We start from the raw sequence: 19,023 nt of genomic DNA on the forward strand, positions 1-19,023 counted from the left end.
GAGCATAAAAATAAAATATTTAATTCAATACAAATATTTAAAAAAAAAAAGTCAATAAACCCAAACAAAGATTAAATCTTTTTTAATTTAATTTACTTTGATTTACTTTGATTTAATTTAATTTAATTTAATTTAATTTAATTTAATTTTATTTAATTTTATTTGTAAATTTAAATTACATTCGTTTTTCCTAAATAACTTGCCCTTATTTATTTTGGGTCAAAAAAAAAAGAAAGAAAAAAAGAAAATCATGCCATAAATCCATTTGTTTTATTTTATTTAATACAAGGTCCATGCCTAATTTAATTTAATTGAATTTCATTTAAAATATTTTGCTTTTATTAACTGTATTTACCTTTCCCGAAATATGATTAAATAGTTTGTGTAAATATTATTTTTTTGTACAAGTTCCATGACTAATTTAATTTAATTTAATTTACAAAGTATTTTGCTTTTATTTACTGTATTTAGCTTTACCGAAATATGATGAAATATTTTGTATAAATATTAATCTTTGTACAAGTTCCATGACTAATTTAATTTAATTTAATTTAATTTAATTTAATTTTCAAAATATTTTGCTTTTATTTACTATATTTACCTTTACCGAAATATGATTCAATATTTTTTATAAATATTTATTTTCGTACAAGTTCCATGACTAATTTAATTTAATTTAATTTAATTTAATTTACATTTGTTTTTTCTAAATATTTTGCCCTTATTTATTTTGGTTACCTGTACTGTCATTTAGTATAAAAAAAAACAAAAAACAAAAAACAAAAAAAACGAAATGTACAATTGTCATACCATAAATCTATTTGTTTTATTTTATTTTACTTTACAAAATATTTTGCCTTTATTTATTGTACTTACCTTTACTAGAATATGATTAAATATTTTGTATAAATATTAATGCCTAATTTAATTTAATTTAATTTAATTTAATCCTCATTTATTATGGTTACCAGTACTGTCATTTAGTTAAAAAAAAAAAAATCATGCCATAAATCCATTTGTTTTATTTTATTCTTCGAAAAAATTTGCCTTTATTTATTCTAGTTATTATTGGGTCAAAAAATTAATTTTTATGCAAGGTCAAAGCCTAATTTCATTTCATATCATTTTTTTTCCCCAAAATATTTTCTTTTATTTACTGCATTTAATTTAATTTCATTTACTAAATTATATATATATATATATATAAATAAAATAAGTATAAATAAGTTTCTAAAACATAACATTTTCGCTTCTCACCTGTCGAACTCTTTTCTTGGAGCTTCCGACCCGGAAAATGCCCACCGTCTGCAGACCTTAACAGCAGCAAAGCAAATATCCGGCACTGTTATGTCAACGTCTGTATGGAAACAGTCTTAAAACTGTGTTTAGACTATGCTCAAACTAGCCTGGCTGTTATTGTGAACTCTGAAGACCCCATGAAATAGAAAACGGAAACCTTTTTTTCCTGTGCAGACGCTGAAACAGGAAGATGGGGCGGGGCTTAACAAATCGATGACCACAAACCAACAGAACTACAACTACAACTATGACTTCAGTGTGATTGCACCTTCGGATTTCGGTGTCACTGACCATATTTCTGCAGGTGTTGGCAGCAGCAGTCCAGCACACGCGGCACCTGTCTGTAGATGGGGTTCAGGCTGAGTTTCGTGTCGCTTGTCTTCTTCTTCTCGTTGGCCGATTCCACCGGCATGGAGAGCTGAAGAGCCTCGAGTAGACGTGAGTGACTGTCGTCCAGATCAGTGATGCAGTCCACAGACATACCGCCCTGCAGCAATCAAACACACCGCATTAATGAACAACAAACATACAGATAAAAAAAAATAAAATCATTGCATTATTAATAGCATTGCTTCATTTAATATATCCAGCAAATACATTTTCAATATGCAATAAAATCATCATTTCTGACTGTCATGAACAAACCAAGCAAACATTAGCTCATGTTTTCTGTAGAAGTTTTAACACAATTCAGTTCATAATGACAATTTGATTCCAGTTTGAATACATTTTTTATTTAGAATTTTTTTTTTTTTTTCCAATTTGAGCTCTAATGATATATTGCACCATTTTTTTGGGTCTCAAACTGCATTAAACTACAGTTTACACAGGTAAAGAAACTAACATCCTGTATACTAACTTTTTTATAACCATTCATTCTCTTTAGAAATCTGTTATTTTAGCATCACTGATATACTATTATAGTTTCTGTTTTGTTTTCACATTTTCTGTTTTCATTTAATTTTAATTTATTTTTAACTGTGCAATGATTTAGATAGACATTTAGCTTTGTGTAAATATAGCAGAATAAATAAATACATACATACATAAATAAATAATAATAATAATGATCATTAATTAATTATTGGGTCAAAAAATGTTTTAATAATTATTATTATTATTGACTATTATTACTTATTATAAATGATTATTATTAATTTGTCCTTGTGTCAAAACGTTAATGATTATTATTGATTAATTTATTGTCAAAAATGTTTTAATGATTATTATTAATAATTATACATTTATTATTGTCAAAAAATATTTAATGATTATTATTTCTGATTATTTATTTATTGTTTTAAAATGTTTTTATGATTATTGATTATTAATTTATTGTGCAAAAATGTTTTAATTATTATTACTGATTATTAATTTATTATTGTGCCGATTTTTTTACGATTATTATTAATAATTAATAATTTATTATTTCCAAAAACTATTTAATGATTATTATTGATTAATTTATTATGGTGTCAATTTTTTTAATATAATTATCATTATTATTGACTATTATAGTGTCAAAAGTTTTAATGGTTATTATTATTATTATTGATTATTAATTTATCATTGTATCAAAAACATAATGATTATTATTAATATTGTTAATTTATTATTGTGTCTAAACGACTTAATGATTATTGTTAATGATTATTAATTTATTATTCTGTCAAGAAAAAAAACTATTTAATGATTATTATTGATTATTAATTTATTATTGTGGCAAAAAATGATTATTATTGATTATTAATTTATTATTGTGGCAAAAAACATTTAATGCTTATTATTGATTATTTATCATTGTGTCAAAAATGATTATGTATTTATTATTGTGTCAAAAAAATTTTTTAAAGAGTATTACTGATTAATAATTTGTGTCAAAAAACAATTTAATGATTGATTATTATTATTATTATTATTATTAATTATTTACATTGTAATTATATACTATATTATGTTAATTATACAATATGTATATTATATTATATTATATTATATAATTGTAAACTATAATTATATACTGTAACAAAAGTATTGCTCATTGTGGGTTAATGTTAGTTATGCATTATTAGTTATGCATAAGTTAAAGTAATAGTTCACCCAAAAATGACACTTTTGTCATCATTTACTCAACCTTGTGTCGTTTCAAACCTGTATTGAGTTCCTTTGTTATGCTGAACACAAAAAAAAATATTTTGAAGAAGTAGGGAAAGAAATACTATGGAAGTCAATAGGAACCATCAACTGTTTGATTACCAGCACTCTTCAAAATAACTTATTTTATGTTCAACAGAAGAAACAAATGTTCATTTTTGGGTGAACTATTTTTTTTTAACAAATTAGACCTTATTGTAAAATGTCATCAAAAAAGGAAATAACAATATGGGTTAAACTCTGAACAGGAAGCGTTTCTCTACCCGTCTGCGCGAGCGCAGCGCCGTCTCCGGCGTGCCGGGTGTCGTGCTCTCGTTGGGCGTCTCAGAGGACGAGCTGAGGGACGAGTTACTGCTGGAAAGCTCCTTGTTGGTGGATCTGCGTCCCGTCAGGTGCAGAAGTGAAGAGACTCGTTCCACTGGACTCCGCTGCTCCTCTTGCTCCTCCTGCTCCCGCTCCTCCTGCAGCTGCTTGTGACGACGGTCGTTAAAAATCACCTGTGAGAGCGGCACGCCGAACGCCTGGGGGTCCGACTCTGAGCAACACAGAGAGAGAGAAAGGACAGATATTTACAGCAAAGATTTACTGCTTCTTCTCCAATCCAGGAATTCCCAAACTTTCTGTCGGCCAAATTCCTTTGCAACTAAAATATTTACATGTAGTCTACCTGGGGTTTTAAATTAATATTTCAATATTTTAACAACACAAAAAATAAGGCAAGATAAAATAAAGAATAATACAAAATATTTTATTGTGGTTTCATTAAAAATGAATGAATAAATAAATAAATAAAATTGAATAAATAAAATAACTTTTTTAAAATTAATTTTGGCTTTAATTTTCTGTGCTGTTAAATTATTGAAATGTTAACTTAAAATCTCAGGGGGGCCTAAAATTAAATTAAATTAAATTAAATTAAATTAAATTAAATTAAATAATTTTGGCTTAATTAAAAATCCCAGGGGGACTTATTGTAAAATATACTTCAAATAAAAATAAAAATAAATATAGCTGCAAGCAGCAATTGCGGGGCCAAGCACAAAAGAGGCAGAATGAAGAGCTAAGAACGGCAAGGAGCAACATATTGACCTCAACAATGAGTAATTAAAGCTATTTTAGGATGTGTCAGTTGAAATGCCTGAAAAATCATAAATACAACCAATAATAATATAATTTAATGGCTTATCACTTTTGACCAATAGGTGGTGAGGTGATAATGACACAGACAAAGTTTGGTGCCATTATGTTAAAATTTTACAGAGATACAGCCTCAGAGTCATTTTGGCATCATGCCACAAATGTGTAGTGGCACTGTACGAAAACGGTTTTGTCAATCAACATGAAATCCATAACTTTGGGACAGTTTAAATATGATTTGAGTCAAATTTGGTCAAAATTGGACCAATGGTCTAGGAGGAGTTCAAACAAGTAGATTTTGTACATTAATCAAAATGGTATAAAGGAAGTTCAGCCAACTATGGTTTAATTAGTATGTATGTTGTCAGCATGACCCAAGGAATGTTTCATTACAATAGGCTAATGCAATCAGAAGTTATTAGCATTTTTGGAAATTTCAATATTAATGTTTAATGAATGGTGTATTACTTCTGGCCAATAGGTGGCGCTGTTACCACATTGATGTGGTGTGGTCAGTGTGAGGTGACAATAGCACATATAAAATTTGGTGCAAATATGCCAAAGCTTTGCAGAGATACAGCCTCAGATACAGTTTGGCATCCTTCCAGCAAATTCGTTGATGCGCTAAACGAAAACTGTTTCCTACTGTGCATCATCATGAAATCCATGACTTTTTTCAGCACGGTCTGAAGATGATCTGAGTCAAATTCGGTGAAAATCGGATGAACAGTTTAGGAGGAGTTTGAAAAAGTAGGTTTTCAACATTAATCAAAATGGCGGACAGGATGTTTGGTCAGTTTTGGCATAATGGGTATCAATGTTCTCGGCTTGACCCCAGGAATATATTGAGATCACTTTCATTACAACAGACTAACGTAAACAGAAGTTATTAGCATTTCTTTATAACTTTGGCCATAAGGTGGCATTGCCATTAAACCTTTTGAGGCCAAACCATTCAGAAGGTATAAGCAAAAATAGCCATTTTCCATATCTCCTGACCACTAGGTGGCGTTGTGCCAAAACACTGCAGGTAGCCTCAGGTCATGCCTGTTAAAACACACACCAAGTTTGTTGTCAATATGCCAAACCGTTGCGGAGATATAGCCTCATATCCATTTTTGCGTGCTTTTCGTAGAATTCATTTGCGCGTTATTTCGAGAATGGTTTGACTAATCAACTTTTTGCCAGCATGATCTGAGCCAATTTTGGTGAAAATCAGACAAACCGTCTAGGACGAGTTTGAAAAAGTAGGTTTTACGTACAATAATTTATAGAAAAAAAAAAACTAAACTTTTTTTTTTTTTTTTTTTAAAAAAAAAAAAAAAGTAAAATATACTTCAAATAAAAATAAAAATAAAATTAAATATATTAACGATTTTTGAATTTTGGACTTGATTCTGTGCCTTACGGTTCAAAAGCTATTAGCATAAAATGATTGAAATTTTAGACAAGTGGTGGCGCTACAGAGTTTGAGTTAGAGACTCCAAATTTGCTGTGGTTAATTATGAGACTGTCCTGTATGAGTGTGCCAAATTTCACAACTTTCCTGCAAGTGGTTCTATGGGCTGCCATAGACTTCCAGAGAGGGAGCAAAAAAATCAGTCCACTTTCAGTGCTTGGCCCCTAATAAAATAAAATAAGTTTCACAGGAAATGTTATCTTAAAAACCCAGGGGGACTTCATGTGAAATATACTTCAAAATAAAATCAAATAATAACAATTAAAAAAATAAAAAAATAAAAAAGATATATTTATATATAAGATATATAAGATATATATACAGTATATATATATATATATATATATATATAAAAATGAATACAATAACTTTATTTTTTTAAATTTTTGCCCAGTTTAATAAACCAGTTTTTCATGTAAATCCTCCAATGTTTGTTCCTCCAGAAAGAAAAAAAAAATAAATAAAAAATAAAAATACAAACCTGCCAAATTTATTAAGCAATATCACACAGACTGCTGCTTATTTGATATTGCTTAATATATAATATACTAAAACATGACACATAGAAACATTTTTGTATTGTGACATTCCACACTGAACATCTCACACCTTCAAACACAGCAGTCGTTTAACGTAAACGTGAAACGAATGCATCCGGCGTTATTCGTCGAAGGTCTGATCCGCAACACAAATAATCGGAGTGAGTGCGGAGCGTCTCGGTTTGTTGTTGTTATTTCTCGGGGCCGTCGGAGCGCAGCGGGAGCGTCTGCATTCCAGCACACATTACTGCGCAGGGAGGAGCACGAGCCGCTCAGGCGGATCACTGCCGTAACACTGCATTCTGGGTCAAAGAGCTATATATTATCATGATAGTGGAGCTGTAGGAGTTCAAACTCAAAATCTCACTTTGCTCTTCATTTTAACATAAAAATCTAAATATGAAGATATAATGCATGTATTTCTATGTGACCAATCAAATGTGAGTAATTAAGTGTCATTTCTCATGTGAATCTATTCAGACGGTCAGATGTTCTTCCACTGAAGTGCAAGATGATATTTGGAACGTGTTAGCAAATGAGAAGTGTATAAACGAACATCTGTTTATAATATTTATAATCTCTTATGCTCTTCTATTGCAATTTGTTTTGTATATGTAAATGTAAAATGGTTTATTATTGACCAAGTGGACACAGTGCTTATATTTATACAATAGTTCAGATAACTACTGATTTATCCCTCTGACACTAATAGTGTTATTATAAAACGGATAGTTCCGCTCCTTGATTCTGATTGGCCGAGCTGCGTTCGAGGCTGTTCTAAATTACTCTGCAAACATACTCCTTTGTTTACGTTTGTGTGTTGCTCGGCAACCACTTTGTTACACCACAAATGTTTCTGAGGAACTAAATTTTTTGGCGGGAGAATAATGTTTTTATTAATATCATTAAGTTGGCTTGAGAAAGACTGTAGACTGTATCTTCTCCTAGAGCTTTAACTCTACAAACTCCAAACTCAGGCCACATCTTCTGACTCTTTTGACTCGAGTTGCTGTATCTTTTCTAACTGATCCGACTTACGGTTTTCCTAAAAATGATGTTGAAAACGTTTAAATCCATTTAAACTCATTCAAACTTCTATCTATCTGTATATCGCCAAGCAACTAGAATCATGCTAGTAGCTTGCTAATCATGCTAACGACAAGCTAATCATGATAACGACAACTAATCATGCTAGCAACATGCTAATAACTTGCTAATCATGTTAGAAACATGCTAGTAACTTGCAAATCATGCTAGAAACATGCTAGCAACATACTAACGACAAGCTAATCATGTTAGCATCATGCTAATAACTTGCTAATAATGCTAGAAACATGCTAGCAACATCCTAATCATGCTAGAAAGATGCTAACAACATGCTAATTATGTTCGAAAACATGCTAGCAACATGTTAATAACTTACTAATCATGTTAACATGCTAGTAACTTGCAAATCATACTAGAAACATCCTAGCAACATGCTAATAACTTGCTAATTATGTTAGAAACATGCTAGCAACATGCTAGCAACTTGCTAATCATGCTAGAAACATGCTAGCAACATCCTAATCGTGCTAGAAAGATGCTAACAACATACTAATTATGTTGGAAACATGCTAGCAACATGTTAGTAACTTGCTAATCATGTTAACATGCCAATAACTTGCTAATCATGTTAAAAACATCCTAGTAACTTGCAAATCATGCTAGAAACATGCTAGCAACATACTAACGACAAACTAATCATGTTAGCAACATGCTAGTAACTTGCCAATCATGATAGAAACATGCTAGTAACATCCTAATCATGATAGAAAGATGCTAACAACATGCTAATTATGTTCGAAAACATGCTAACAACATGTTAGTAACTTACTAATCATGTTAACATGCTAGTAACTTGCAAATCATACTAGAAACATCCTAGCAACATGTTAATAACTTGCTAATTATGTTAGAAACATGCTAGCAACATGCTAGTAACTTGCTAATCATGCTAGAAACATGCTAGCAACATCTTAATCATGCTAGAAAGATGCTAACAACATGCTAATTACGTTAGAAACATGCTAGCAACATGCTAGCAACATGTTAGTAACTTGCTAATCATACTAGAAAGATCCTAGCAACATGCTAATAACTTGTTAATTATGTTAGAAACATGCTAGCAACTTGCTAGTAACTTGCTAATCATGTTAAAAACATCCTAGTAACTTGCAAATCATGCTAGAAACATGCTAGCAACATGCTAACAACAAGCTAATCATGTTAGCATCATGCTAATAACTTGTTAATCATGTTAGAAATCATGTTATTTTTTAATTATTAATTTAAATTATTAATGAATTATTTATTATTAATAATTTTATATATATTAGGGCTGTCAAACGATTAATTCCGATTAATCACATACAAAATAAAAGTTTGAGTTTGCCTAATATATGTGTGTGTACTGTGTGTAATTATTAAGTATATATAAATAAAACATTCATGTATAAATTTAGGAAATACAAGTATATGTATTTATTAATATATATGATTTTTAAATAATATATATATATATATATATATATATATATATATATATATATATATATATATATATATATATATATATATATATATAAAACATTTCAATATTTTTAAAATAAATAACATATTTCTCTTAAATATATACATTAATTTGTGTTTATATATACATAATAATTACACACAGTACACATACATATATTAGGCAAACTCAAACTTTTATTGTGTATGCGATTTGCTTAATTTGCTTAAAATGTTTAATTTGTCAGACAAAAAGCAAACACATCTAATTGAATAAATCACTTTTGACCTTTATTTCTAGCGGTCAACTTGCATTTTTAACTTCTGAATGTGTATAATGGTTTAAACAAACATCTAAAAACCAAATACACACCTTTGTCTCTCTTTTCTTTCGATAAAGAATCCAGCTTCCTCCTGAGTGACTTTTTCCGCTTCTGGCCATCTGGAAAAGACATTTTGAATACAAAACATCAAAAACAGAACAGAAAATAGCACCCAAACTTCATCACAATCAAACAAGTGACACTTTAGCAGGTCTGTTTAGTTTTTGTGTTAAACGTGTGAGAGACTGTGTTTACCTTTCGGGATGGTGATCTGGCATCCCAAATCGAAGTCTTTCATCAGCCTGACCAGAGCCACTTCCTGCAGCCGGACTCTCTCCAGCTCCGACAGACTCTGAATGGGAACCGACTGCATGTGGAAATTATGACCCGCCGTTTTCTTACAGGTGAAATCTCCCTGTGAAAGACACAAAATAGACAGAGAAAGAGAAACACTTTAATAAAGCAGCATGATCAACAAGCTAAACTTTTGACTGACAGTGTATATATATATATATATATATATATATATATATATATATATATATATATATACACACACACACACACACACACACACACATACATATATATATATATATATATATATCTATATATACACACTGTCAGTCAAAAGTTTAGCTTAAGATTTTTTAATATTGAATAAGAAATAAATAAGTCCCTTCTGCTTAACAAGGCAGCATTAATTTGATCAAAAATGCAGTAAAAATGTGAAAGATTTTTACAATTTAAAATAACTATGTAAATATCTGTTAAAATGTTATTTGTTTTTATGATCAAAGCTGAATTTTCAGCATCATTACTCCAGTCTTCAGTGTCACATGATCCTTCAGAAATCATTCTAATATGCTGATTTGCTGCTCAAGAAACATTTCTGATTATTCAATGTTTGAAAACAGTTGTGATACATTATCGTTCAAACATTTCGGGAAAGTTTGATTTAAAAAACAAAACAAAACCTTTTATCCAGCACTGATGCATTAAATGGATCAAAATTGACAACAAATATATTTATAATACTGTAAAAGATTTTTATTTCAAATAAATGTTGTTCTTTTGAACTAAACAAAAATATTTTTAGTAGGGCTGCACGATTAATCGAACGATGTCGTGAGGCGCTTTTAGTCAATGAAGCCGGTACTTTGATTAGTAGTAAAGCTCCATCACGTGCGTTCAGCTGGAGCGGCAAGTAATACACAGAGCCGTAAAGCACTGACAAGCTACGCCAAAATCGCGCTCAAAATCGAATTCGATTGTCAGTAAAGCTCGTCAGTGCTTTACGGCTCTGTGTATTACTTGCTCTGTGTACTGAACGCACGTGATGGAGCTTTACTACTAATCAAAGTACCGGCTTCATTGACTAAACGCGCCTCACGACATCGTTCGATTAATCGTGCAGCCCTAATTTTTAGTGTTAACACAGCTGTAAAAAACCTAAATTAATGATTTAAAGCATTTTTGGCAAATACAGGTAATTTACTAAAGAAATATGATGATTTTTAACATTTATGACTGTTATAGCGCCACCTATGGTCAAATTTCCATTAAATGTTACATGCTTGTTTAGAATCATCTGTTGCATATTCTCAACCAGTTTTATGACGTTTTCGTTTAGGATTTACATGCTTTTGAGTATAACTGTCCATTCCCCTTTAAAAATGACAAAAGTAGTTTACCAAAGTGTAAAGTTAGATCGTTTTTGGCTAATTATGGATCTAGAGAATCCAGAGAATTGTAGTGCAGTGGTTTTGTTGAGCCTGAGCGAAAAAAACCTAGGACCTAGTTTGTAAAAGGAGCCTTTTTAAATAATCTTGAATATCTAATAAAAAATTTGATTGACAGCAGTGGTCCAAGAGACAAAGTTCAGAATGAGAAGATCTGTTATATGATATGAAGTGTGAAGTGTTTGTGTGAATATATCAACATGTTATGCAATTTGAGGTCATTTACAGTTAACATATTGTGTTTTTGAAGATTTCTTAACTGTTATAGCACCACCCATTGTCCAATCTCCATGCAACGTTGCATGCTTGTTTAGAATCATTTGTTGTATGAGCTCACCTAGTTTTGTGAAGTTTTGAGTTCTCGTTTAGGATTTATAGGCTTTTAGGTATATTTAGCTACTCCCCTTTTCTAAAGGACACCGTTATAGCTACCCAAAGGACAAAATTCTATTTTATTTATAATAATTGATTTAGAGAGTCCAGAAATTTGTACTGGAGTGCTTTTTTCCAGATTGAGCGAAAAACCTCGGTCTGGTTAGCAAAAGTAGGGTTTTTAATGCTTCTCAATCATTAAAAAAAAACTGTTTGATTGACAGCAGTGGTTCTAGAGGCAAAGTTGTCCGGAATGAGGAGTTCAATCATATGATACAAATATTGCATGTATGTGCGAAAAAACGTGCAGCGTACAATCGTTTACGCCCTTGAAAAATGCGATACCACCCCCCAGGGCCAGATTTTTTGAGATACACAAATGTCCTTATAGACACTTGTGGCACTTTGGACCAAGACACAGTTATAACAATTTTTATATTTTTTTCCATCTTATAGCACCACCAAGTGGTCAAGCTCCACGATTTTTGTCCTGCAACCTCAGATTGAGCTCTCACATAAGTATTCTGAGTTTGGCAAAGATATCTCATTGTGTTCAGAAGTTATATGCAAAAAGTGGCCCTGCCCCTTTTGAACATTTCTTAATGTTTTGGAAGACTTTTTAACTATTATAGCGCCACCTATAGTATGATCTCCACCTCAATTTCCAGATTGAGTGAAAAACCTAGGACAAGTTAGCAAAAGTAGGGTTTTTACAGCTTCTCAATTATTTAACAAACAATTTGATTGACTGCGGTGGTTCTAGAGGCAAATTTGTCTGGAAGGAGGAGTTCTATCACATGATATGAACATTGCGTGTATGTGCAAAAAACGTTCAATCGTTTACAGAGTTTCATTCCGATCCACCTCCGTTAACCTCTAATAGGTGCTCAAAATTCATCGGCCAATGGCGGCCATATTTGAGATACACAAATGTCCTTATAGATGCTTGTGGCACTTTGGACCAAGACCGTGCACAGCCATTTCCATGTTGATGGGACAAATGGTTGTACAGTTGTAGCCATTTTTATGGGTTTTTTCCCTCTTACAGCGCCGCCAAGGTCCATGATTTTTGTCCTGCGACCTCAGATTGAGCTCTTACATAATTGTTCTGAGCTTGGTTAAGATATCTCATTGTGTTCAGGAGTTATAGACTTTTTATCAAAAGTGGCCCTGTCCAACATTTTGGCGTCCCTATGTGATGGTGAGTTGAATATTTAACTTTTTTGATAATTATTGATATTCTCTCTCCAGAGAATCTTTCTGCACTAGTTTAGTTCCCATTGGGCAAAAAAGCCTAGGACTAGTTGGCAAAAGTAGGTTTTTAAAAAAAAATCCAAAATACCACAAAATTTTGAATCTTACAATCTGCGCCTGGCGGTTTTGGAGTTCTGAGTGATTTCATACATTTGATCGCTGTAGCGCCCCCTTTAGACCGATTGGGGCGAGACTTGGAGACATTGTAGGCGGTTTGAGTACTACCATCCCACCAAGTTTGGAGTCTCCATGACTTACGGTTTGGCCTGCATGATCAGTTTTAACGTTTAAAAATCATGTGACACTAAAGACTGGAGTAATGATGCTGTAAATACAGCTTTGATCATAAAAATAAATTTCATTTTACAATACATTTACACAGAAAGCAGTTATTTTAAATTGTAATAACATTTTACATTTTTATCATATCTTTGATCAAATAAATGCAGCCTTGTTGAGCAGAAGAGACTTCTTTCAACATTTTCTTTCAAAAACTGCAACTATTCCAGACTTTTGATAGATAATGTTTAAGTGTTCTGAGAATATTTCTCAATCTCATTTCAAGATTGTGCGTAGTTCTTTATTTGACAAACAAATCTGATTTTTAAAAACTAAAGATGAAATCACAGGCTTGTGTTTTCTATAGCAACTCCTAAGCTCATGTCAGGTTTCTCAATGGAAAATGAATGCGAGTTCATATCCCGTAATCCTGCTCTTGTGCTCCGCTGACTTTATATTGTGATGTTTGGACAGATACAGTTCATACACACAGTGTCTCTATAGTCCCTCAGAATAAGCCCACGTTTCTGTGAACATGCAGTGACAAGCACTGGAGAATTCTTGGCGTCCGCGCAGACGTTCTGGCAGCGCTGATCATCCTGATCTCCTTGGACTTGAGAAATCGAACCCAAGCTCTGGCAGGCACTTGTGTTTTGTTGGTTTTCATTTTACTCCTCTTTTCCTTGTAGGGCTTTCTGGGAATGATCACTGAAGCAAATTTAGCCAGGAGTCTCAGACAGAGTTAGATCAGATGACAGGTTTGAAGGCAACAAATGAGTGATTTTCACAAATCGTTAACAGCACGTGTTGTGTAATAAAAACCGTTTGGCAGGCAGTATCACCTCTGCTTATTAATATTAACCTCTTGATTATGAAAACATGCATTGATTACTTAACTAACTAGAGGTTTTACTATATTTTATTACTTGCATATAATTTAAATTTACTATATTTTACTACTTGCAATTCAAAAATAGCTACACTACAAGTCAAAAGTTTTTGAACAGTAAGATTTTTAATGTTTTTTAAAGAAGTCTCTTCTGCTCACTAAGCCTGCATTTATTTGATTCAAAGTACAGCAAAAACAGTAAAATTTTGAAATATTTTTATAATTCAAAATACCCGTTTTCTATTTAAATATATTTTAAAATGTAATTTATTCCTGTGATTTTAAAGCTGATTTTCAGCATCATTACTCCAGTCACATGATCCTTCAGAAATCATTCTAATATTCTGATTTGCTGTTTAAAAAACATTTATTTATTAATATTATGTTGAAAACAGCCGAGTAGAATTTTTTCAGGTTTCTTTGAAGAATAAAAACTTCAGAAGAGCATTTATCTGAAATAGAAATCTTTTGTAACATTATTGTAACATTACATATAACATTATATATATTACATATTGTAACTTTATATACAAACAATTGCAAAATTTGAAAAAGGAAAAGAAACAAAACTTTGATTTTTTTTAACTTAAGTTACACATAAAAAGAGAAAAATCTAATAGAACGAGAATAAAATTGAAATTATGAGAATAAAGTCTAAATACTTTGAGATTAAATTCAAAGTATAAAGACAATTATACTTTATACAAAGAATAAAGTCGAAATGTTACGAGAATAAAGTCGAAATTACGAGAATAAAGTCGAAATATTTCGAGAATAAAGTTTAAATATTTTAAGAAAGTCGAAATGACAAAAATAAAGTTGGAAAATTTGGAGAGTAAAGTCGAAATGTTTCGAGAATAAAGTCGAAATAAAGTTGAGAATTAAGTCAAAATTACTAGAATTAATTCGTAGCAATTACAATATTAAAGTTATAATATTTGAAGAGTATATTTTAGCCTATTGCACATGAAAATGGCCCGGATTAGAAGCACCGGGATATAATCTTCAAATATTGTAACTTTAATATTGTAATTACTACGAATTAATTCTAGTAATTTTGATTTAAGTATTTAGAATTTATTCTCGTAGTATTTTGACTATTCTCGTAACATTTTGACATTATTCTCTAAATATTCCGACTTTAATCTTGAAATCTTAATTTATCCGGGCCATTTTAACGTGGCACTAAAACGCCATCAGAAAAAATGAGTTTAGTAAATAATAAATACTTTAAATATTTGTCAAATAATTATATATTATATAAATGTAATACTTGATATTTACAAATGATTTAAAAATAAATACATTTTTAAAACTAGTGGCAAACTTAAATTAAACAAATTAATTCAAACTAGTTCACTTTTAAGAGTACTTTGAACTTTCCTTTTGACTTCACAACTCAAGTAATACAGATTGTTTCATTGTTTTGTTTCATTTGTTAACATTTTTTTTGTTATGAAAGATTAATGTTATTGTTTAATTTTTTTTATCTAAGTATATTAAATGTTCTACATTGCTCTATATTCAGCAATTGCTATGCTAATCAAAGCATTGTGTTACTAATTAACAAACAAAAAATTAACTGATTTAGCTAGTTTTAATTTAATTAGTTAAGACTACATGCTAATTTTAAGTTAAATGTATGAGGTAGTTTACTCAAATATTTAAATTTAAGACCAATTAATAAAAATTCTAAATTATTTAAAACTTTGAATTTTTTAACGTTGACCTCACTTTTTTGTCTTTGAGTTTTGTCAAGTTATTCAGGTTTAAAGTAAAATTAAACGTCAGCACATTAATGTTAAACATTTGGGCGTCTGTGCAAATATAAATAAACGTACATGCGGAACATGTGGCTTCCGGAAGTCAAACATATTTTGAAATCACACACACACTTTTTTTTTATCTACATGGTCCAGCCCTAATGAGCAGTGAGGAAGGAAACAGACTGTGCAGGCAGATACTCACGACCTCTGATTAACCAGCCTGTAAATCTGCCTTGACCAGATTATACTTTCTTTGATCCATGTTGAAGTGGAAACTGTCATATGAGTCCAGCTCCAAAGAGGCTTACAGTTTAACAACAATGAAAAATACTGACCCATTTCTAGGGCCTTTCCAACAATTACAGGTGAACCAAATGACATTCATGGATGATCTGTTCCTTTGAAAACATGAGTTATTCATGCTGCTGGAACACTTTTCTTTTGAAGAAGCTCTTTCCAATGCAACAGTTCATTATGTCCAAGCTCCAAAAAAGAAAATCAAAACAAAACAGTAGTCTATCGTCCATTAAGTCATGTGAATCTTTGTGTGGGAAACTGAATTCTGATGATTCTGCCCTTCACTGCAGCGCTCTACTTTTATCATAAAGTAAATAGCTCCTATTATGGGTCACTGTGTAGCATATGCGACATGCAACCGCACTATTTTACTTTTCCACTCAAGCCAGTCGCATAAACTTGGATAACAGGACCACATGCATGCCTAACAGCTCAAGTCAAACATTCACTGAGCATTTCCTTCCCAGCTGCAGAAGGTCAACTCTCAATCCAAACACCAGCAGTTCCTCATCTGCTTGCATAATAACCCAGATGAAATCACACACACTGATGTGCACACAAGCAAAGGCATTAGCTGCGTCCACTTAAAATGAGATTAATAACAATCTTTGTTTTAATTGTTCATTTATTTTCTGCTGATATATGGTCAATTACCTAATAGTCTCTAATAGTGGTGGGAAAAAAATGAGACTCTCTGCAAAGGTAGTGTGTTTCCCTGAGAAATTTTACATTTGCTCATAAAACATTTGCGTTCTCTCGCAAAAGCATTGCTTTCCCTTGAGAAACTTTGTTTTTGCTTCCAAAAGTATAGCGTTCCCTTAAAAAACTTTGCGCTCGTTCTTGCATAAAAGTATTGTGTTTGCATGAGAAACAACTTTGTGTTTGCTTGCAAAACATTTACGTTCTTTTGCAAAAATTTTGCGTTCTGCTAAGAAACTTTGCATTTGTTCTTGCAAAAGTATTGCATTTCCCTAAAAAATTTAGCATTTTCTTGCAAAAGTATTGTGTTCACATGAGAAACTAACTTTGTTTTTGCTTGCAAATTTGCGTTCTTTTGCAAAAGTTCTGCTAAGAAACTTTGCGCTTGCATGAGAAACTATGTTTGTGTTTGCTTGCAAAACATTTGCATTCTTTCGCACGTATAGCGTTCCACTAAGAAACTTCGTGTTTACTCTTGCAAAAGTATTGTGTTCCCTTAAGAAACCTTGCATTCATTCTCACAAAAGTACTGCATTTCGCTAAACTAAATTTGTGTTAATACTTGCAAAAGTATTGTTCACAACTAATTTTGTTTGCTTGCAAAACATTTTGCAAGTATTGTGTTCCGCTAAGAAATTTTGCACTCGTTCTTGCAAAAGTATTGTGTTTGCATGAGAAACAAATGTTGCATTTGCTTGCAAAACATTTGCATTCCTTTGCAAAAGTCTTGCGTTCTGCTCAGAAACTTTGCATTCATTCTTGAAAAAGTATTGCATTCCCCTAAGAAACCTTGCATTCTGCTAAGAAACTTTGCGTTCACATGAGAAAATAAGTTTGCATTTGCTTGCAAAACATTTGGATTCTTTTGCAAATATTGCATTCTGCTGAAAAACTTTGTGTTCGCTCTCACAATGGTATTCTATTTCCCTAAAAGACTTTGCATTCTTTTGCAAAGTATTTCATTCCACTAGGAAACTTTGCGTTTTCTTGCAAAAGAATTGTGTACTGGTCAAGAAACCATGCGTTCTGCTAAGAAACTTTGCATTCTTTCTCACAAAAGTATTGCATTTCGCCAAAAAACTTTGCATTCATTCTTGCAAAAGTATTGTGTTCACAACTAATTTTGCATTCGCTTGCAAAACATTTGCATTCTTTCGCAAAAGTCTTGCGCTCTGCTAAGAAACTTTGCATTAATTGTCACAAAAGTATTGCATTTCACTAATAAAAACTTTGCGTTTGTTCATGGACAAGTATTGTGTTCACATGACAAACTGGGTTTATGTTTGCTTGCAAAACATTTGTGTTCTTTTGCAAAAGTATTGCATTCCACTAAGAAACTTTGCATTCTTTATTGTAAAAGTATTGTGTTCCCCAAAAAACCTTGCATTCTGCTAAAAAACTTTGCGTTTGTTCTTGCAAAAGTATTGTGTTTGCGTGAGAAACTAACTTTGCGTTTGCTTGCAAAACATTTGCATTCTTTTGCAAATGTATTGTGTTCCACTAAGAAACTTTGTTTATTCTTACAAAAGTCTTGAGTTCTGCTCAGAAACTTTGCATTAGTTCTTGCAAAAGTATTGCGTTCCCCTAAGAAACCTTGCATTCTGCTAAGAAACTTTGCGATCATTCTCATAAAAGTAGTGCATTTCGCTAAAATAAATTTGCGTTCATTCTTGCAAAAGTGTTGTGTTTGCATGAGAAACTAATTTTGCATTTTCTTGCAAAATATTTGCATTCTTTTGCAAAACTATTGCATTCTGCTAAGAAACTTTGCATGCTTTCTCACAGAAGTATTACATTTTGCTAGAAAACTTTCATTCTTGCAAAAGTATTGTTCACAACTAATTTTGCATTTGCTTGCAAAACATTTGCATTCTTTCACAAAAGTCTTGCATTCTGCTAAGAAACTTTGCATTAATCCTCACAAAAATATTGCATTTCGCCAAAAAAAACTTTGCGTTTCTTCATGCAAAAGTATTGTGTTCACATGACAAACTAAGTTTACATTTGCTTGCAAAACATTTGCATTCTTTCGCAAAAGTATTGCATTCCACTAAGAAACTTAGGATGCTTTAATGTAAAAGTATTATGCTCCCCCAAAAAAACTTGCATTTATTCTCACAAAAGTATTGCATTTTGCTAAGAAATTTTGCAACTTGCAAAAGTATCGTGTTCACAACTAATTTTGTGTTCGCTTGCAAAACAATTGCATTCTTTCACAAAAGTATTGTGTTCTTCTAAAAAAACTTTGCGTTTGTTCTTGCAAA

The 19,023-nt window shown here is 31.5% G+C and overlaps 1 protein-coding gene across 1 annotated transcript in view; it reads right to left on the minus strand.

Moving 5' to 3' along the window:
* LOC127170753 (rho GTPase-activating protein 6) overlaps positions 1–19,023 on the minus strand; it is a 56,435-nt gene that overhangs the window by 18,737 nt on the left and 18,675 nt on the right. The window contains exons 2-6 of the mRNA XM_051118962.1: positions 9,717–9,876; positions 9,512–9,580; positions 3,717–3,988; positions 1,591–1,786; positions 1,258–1,313 (exon numbers count right to left, since the gene is read on the minus strand). Of these exons, the coding sequence (XP_050974919.1) occupies positions 1,258–1,313; positions 1,591–1,786; positions 3,717–3,988; positions 9,512–9,580; positions 9,717–9,876 (753 nt within the window). The remainder of the gene's footprint in view (positions 1–1,257; positions 1,314–1,590; positions 1,787–3,716; positions 3,989–9,511; positions 9,581–9,716; positions 9,877–19,023) is intronic.

The sequence above is a fragment of the Labeo rohita genome, chromosome 9 (genome assembly GCF_022985175.1).
Source record: "Labeo rohita strain BAU-BD-2019 chromosome 9, IGBB_LRoh.1.0, whole genome shotgun sequence".
Classification (NCBI taxonomy): Eukaryota; Metazoa; Chordata; class Actinopteri; order Cypriniformes; family Cyprinidae; genus Labeo; species Labeo rohita.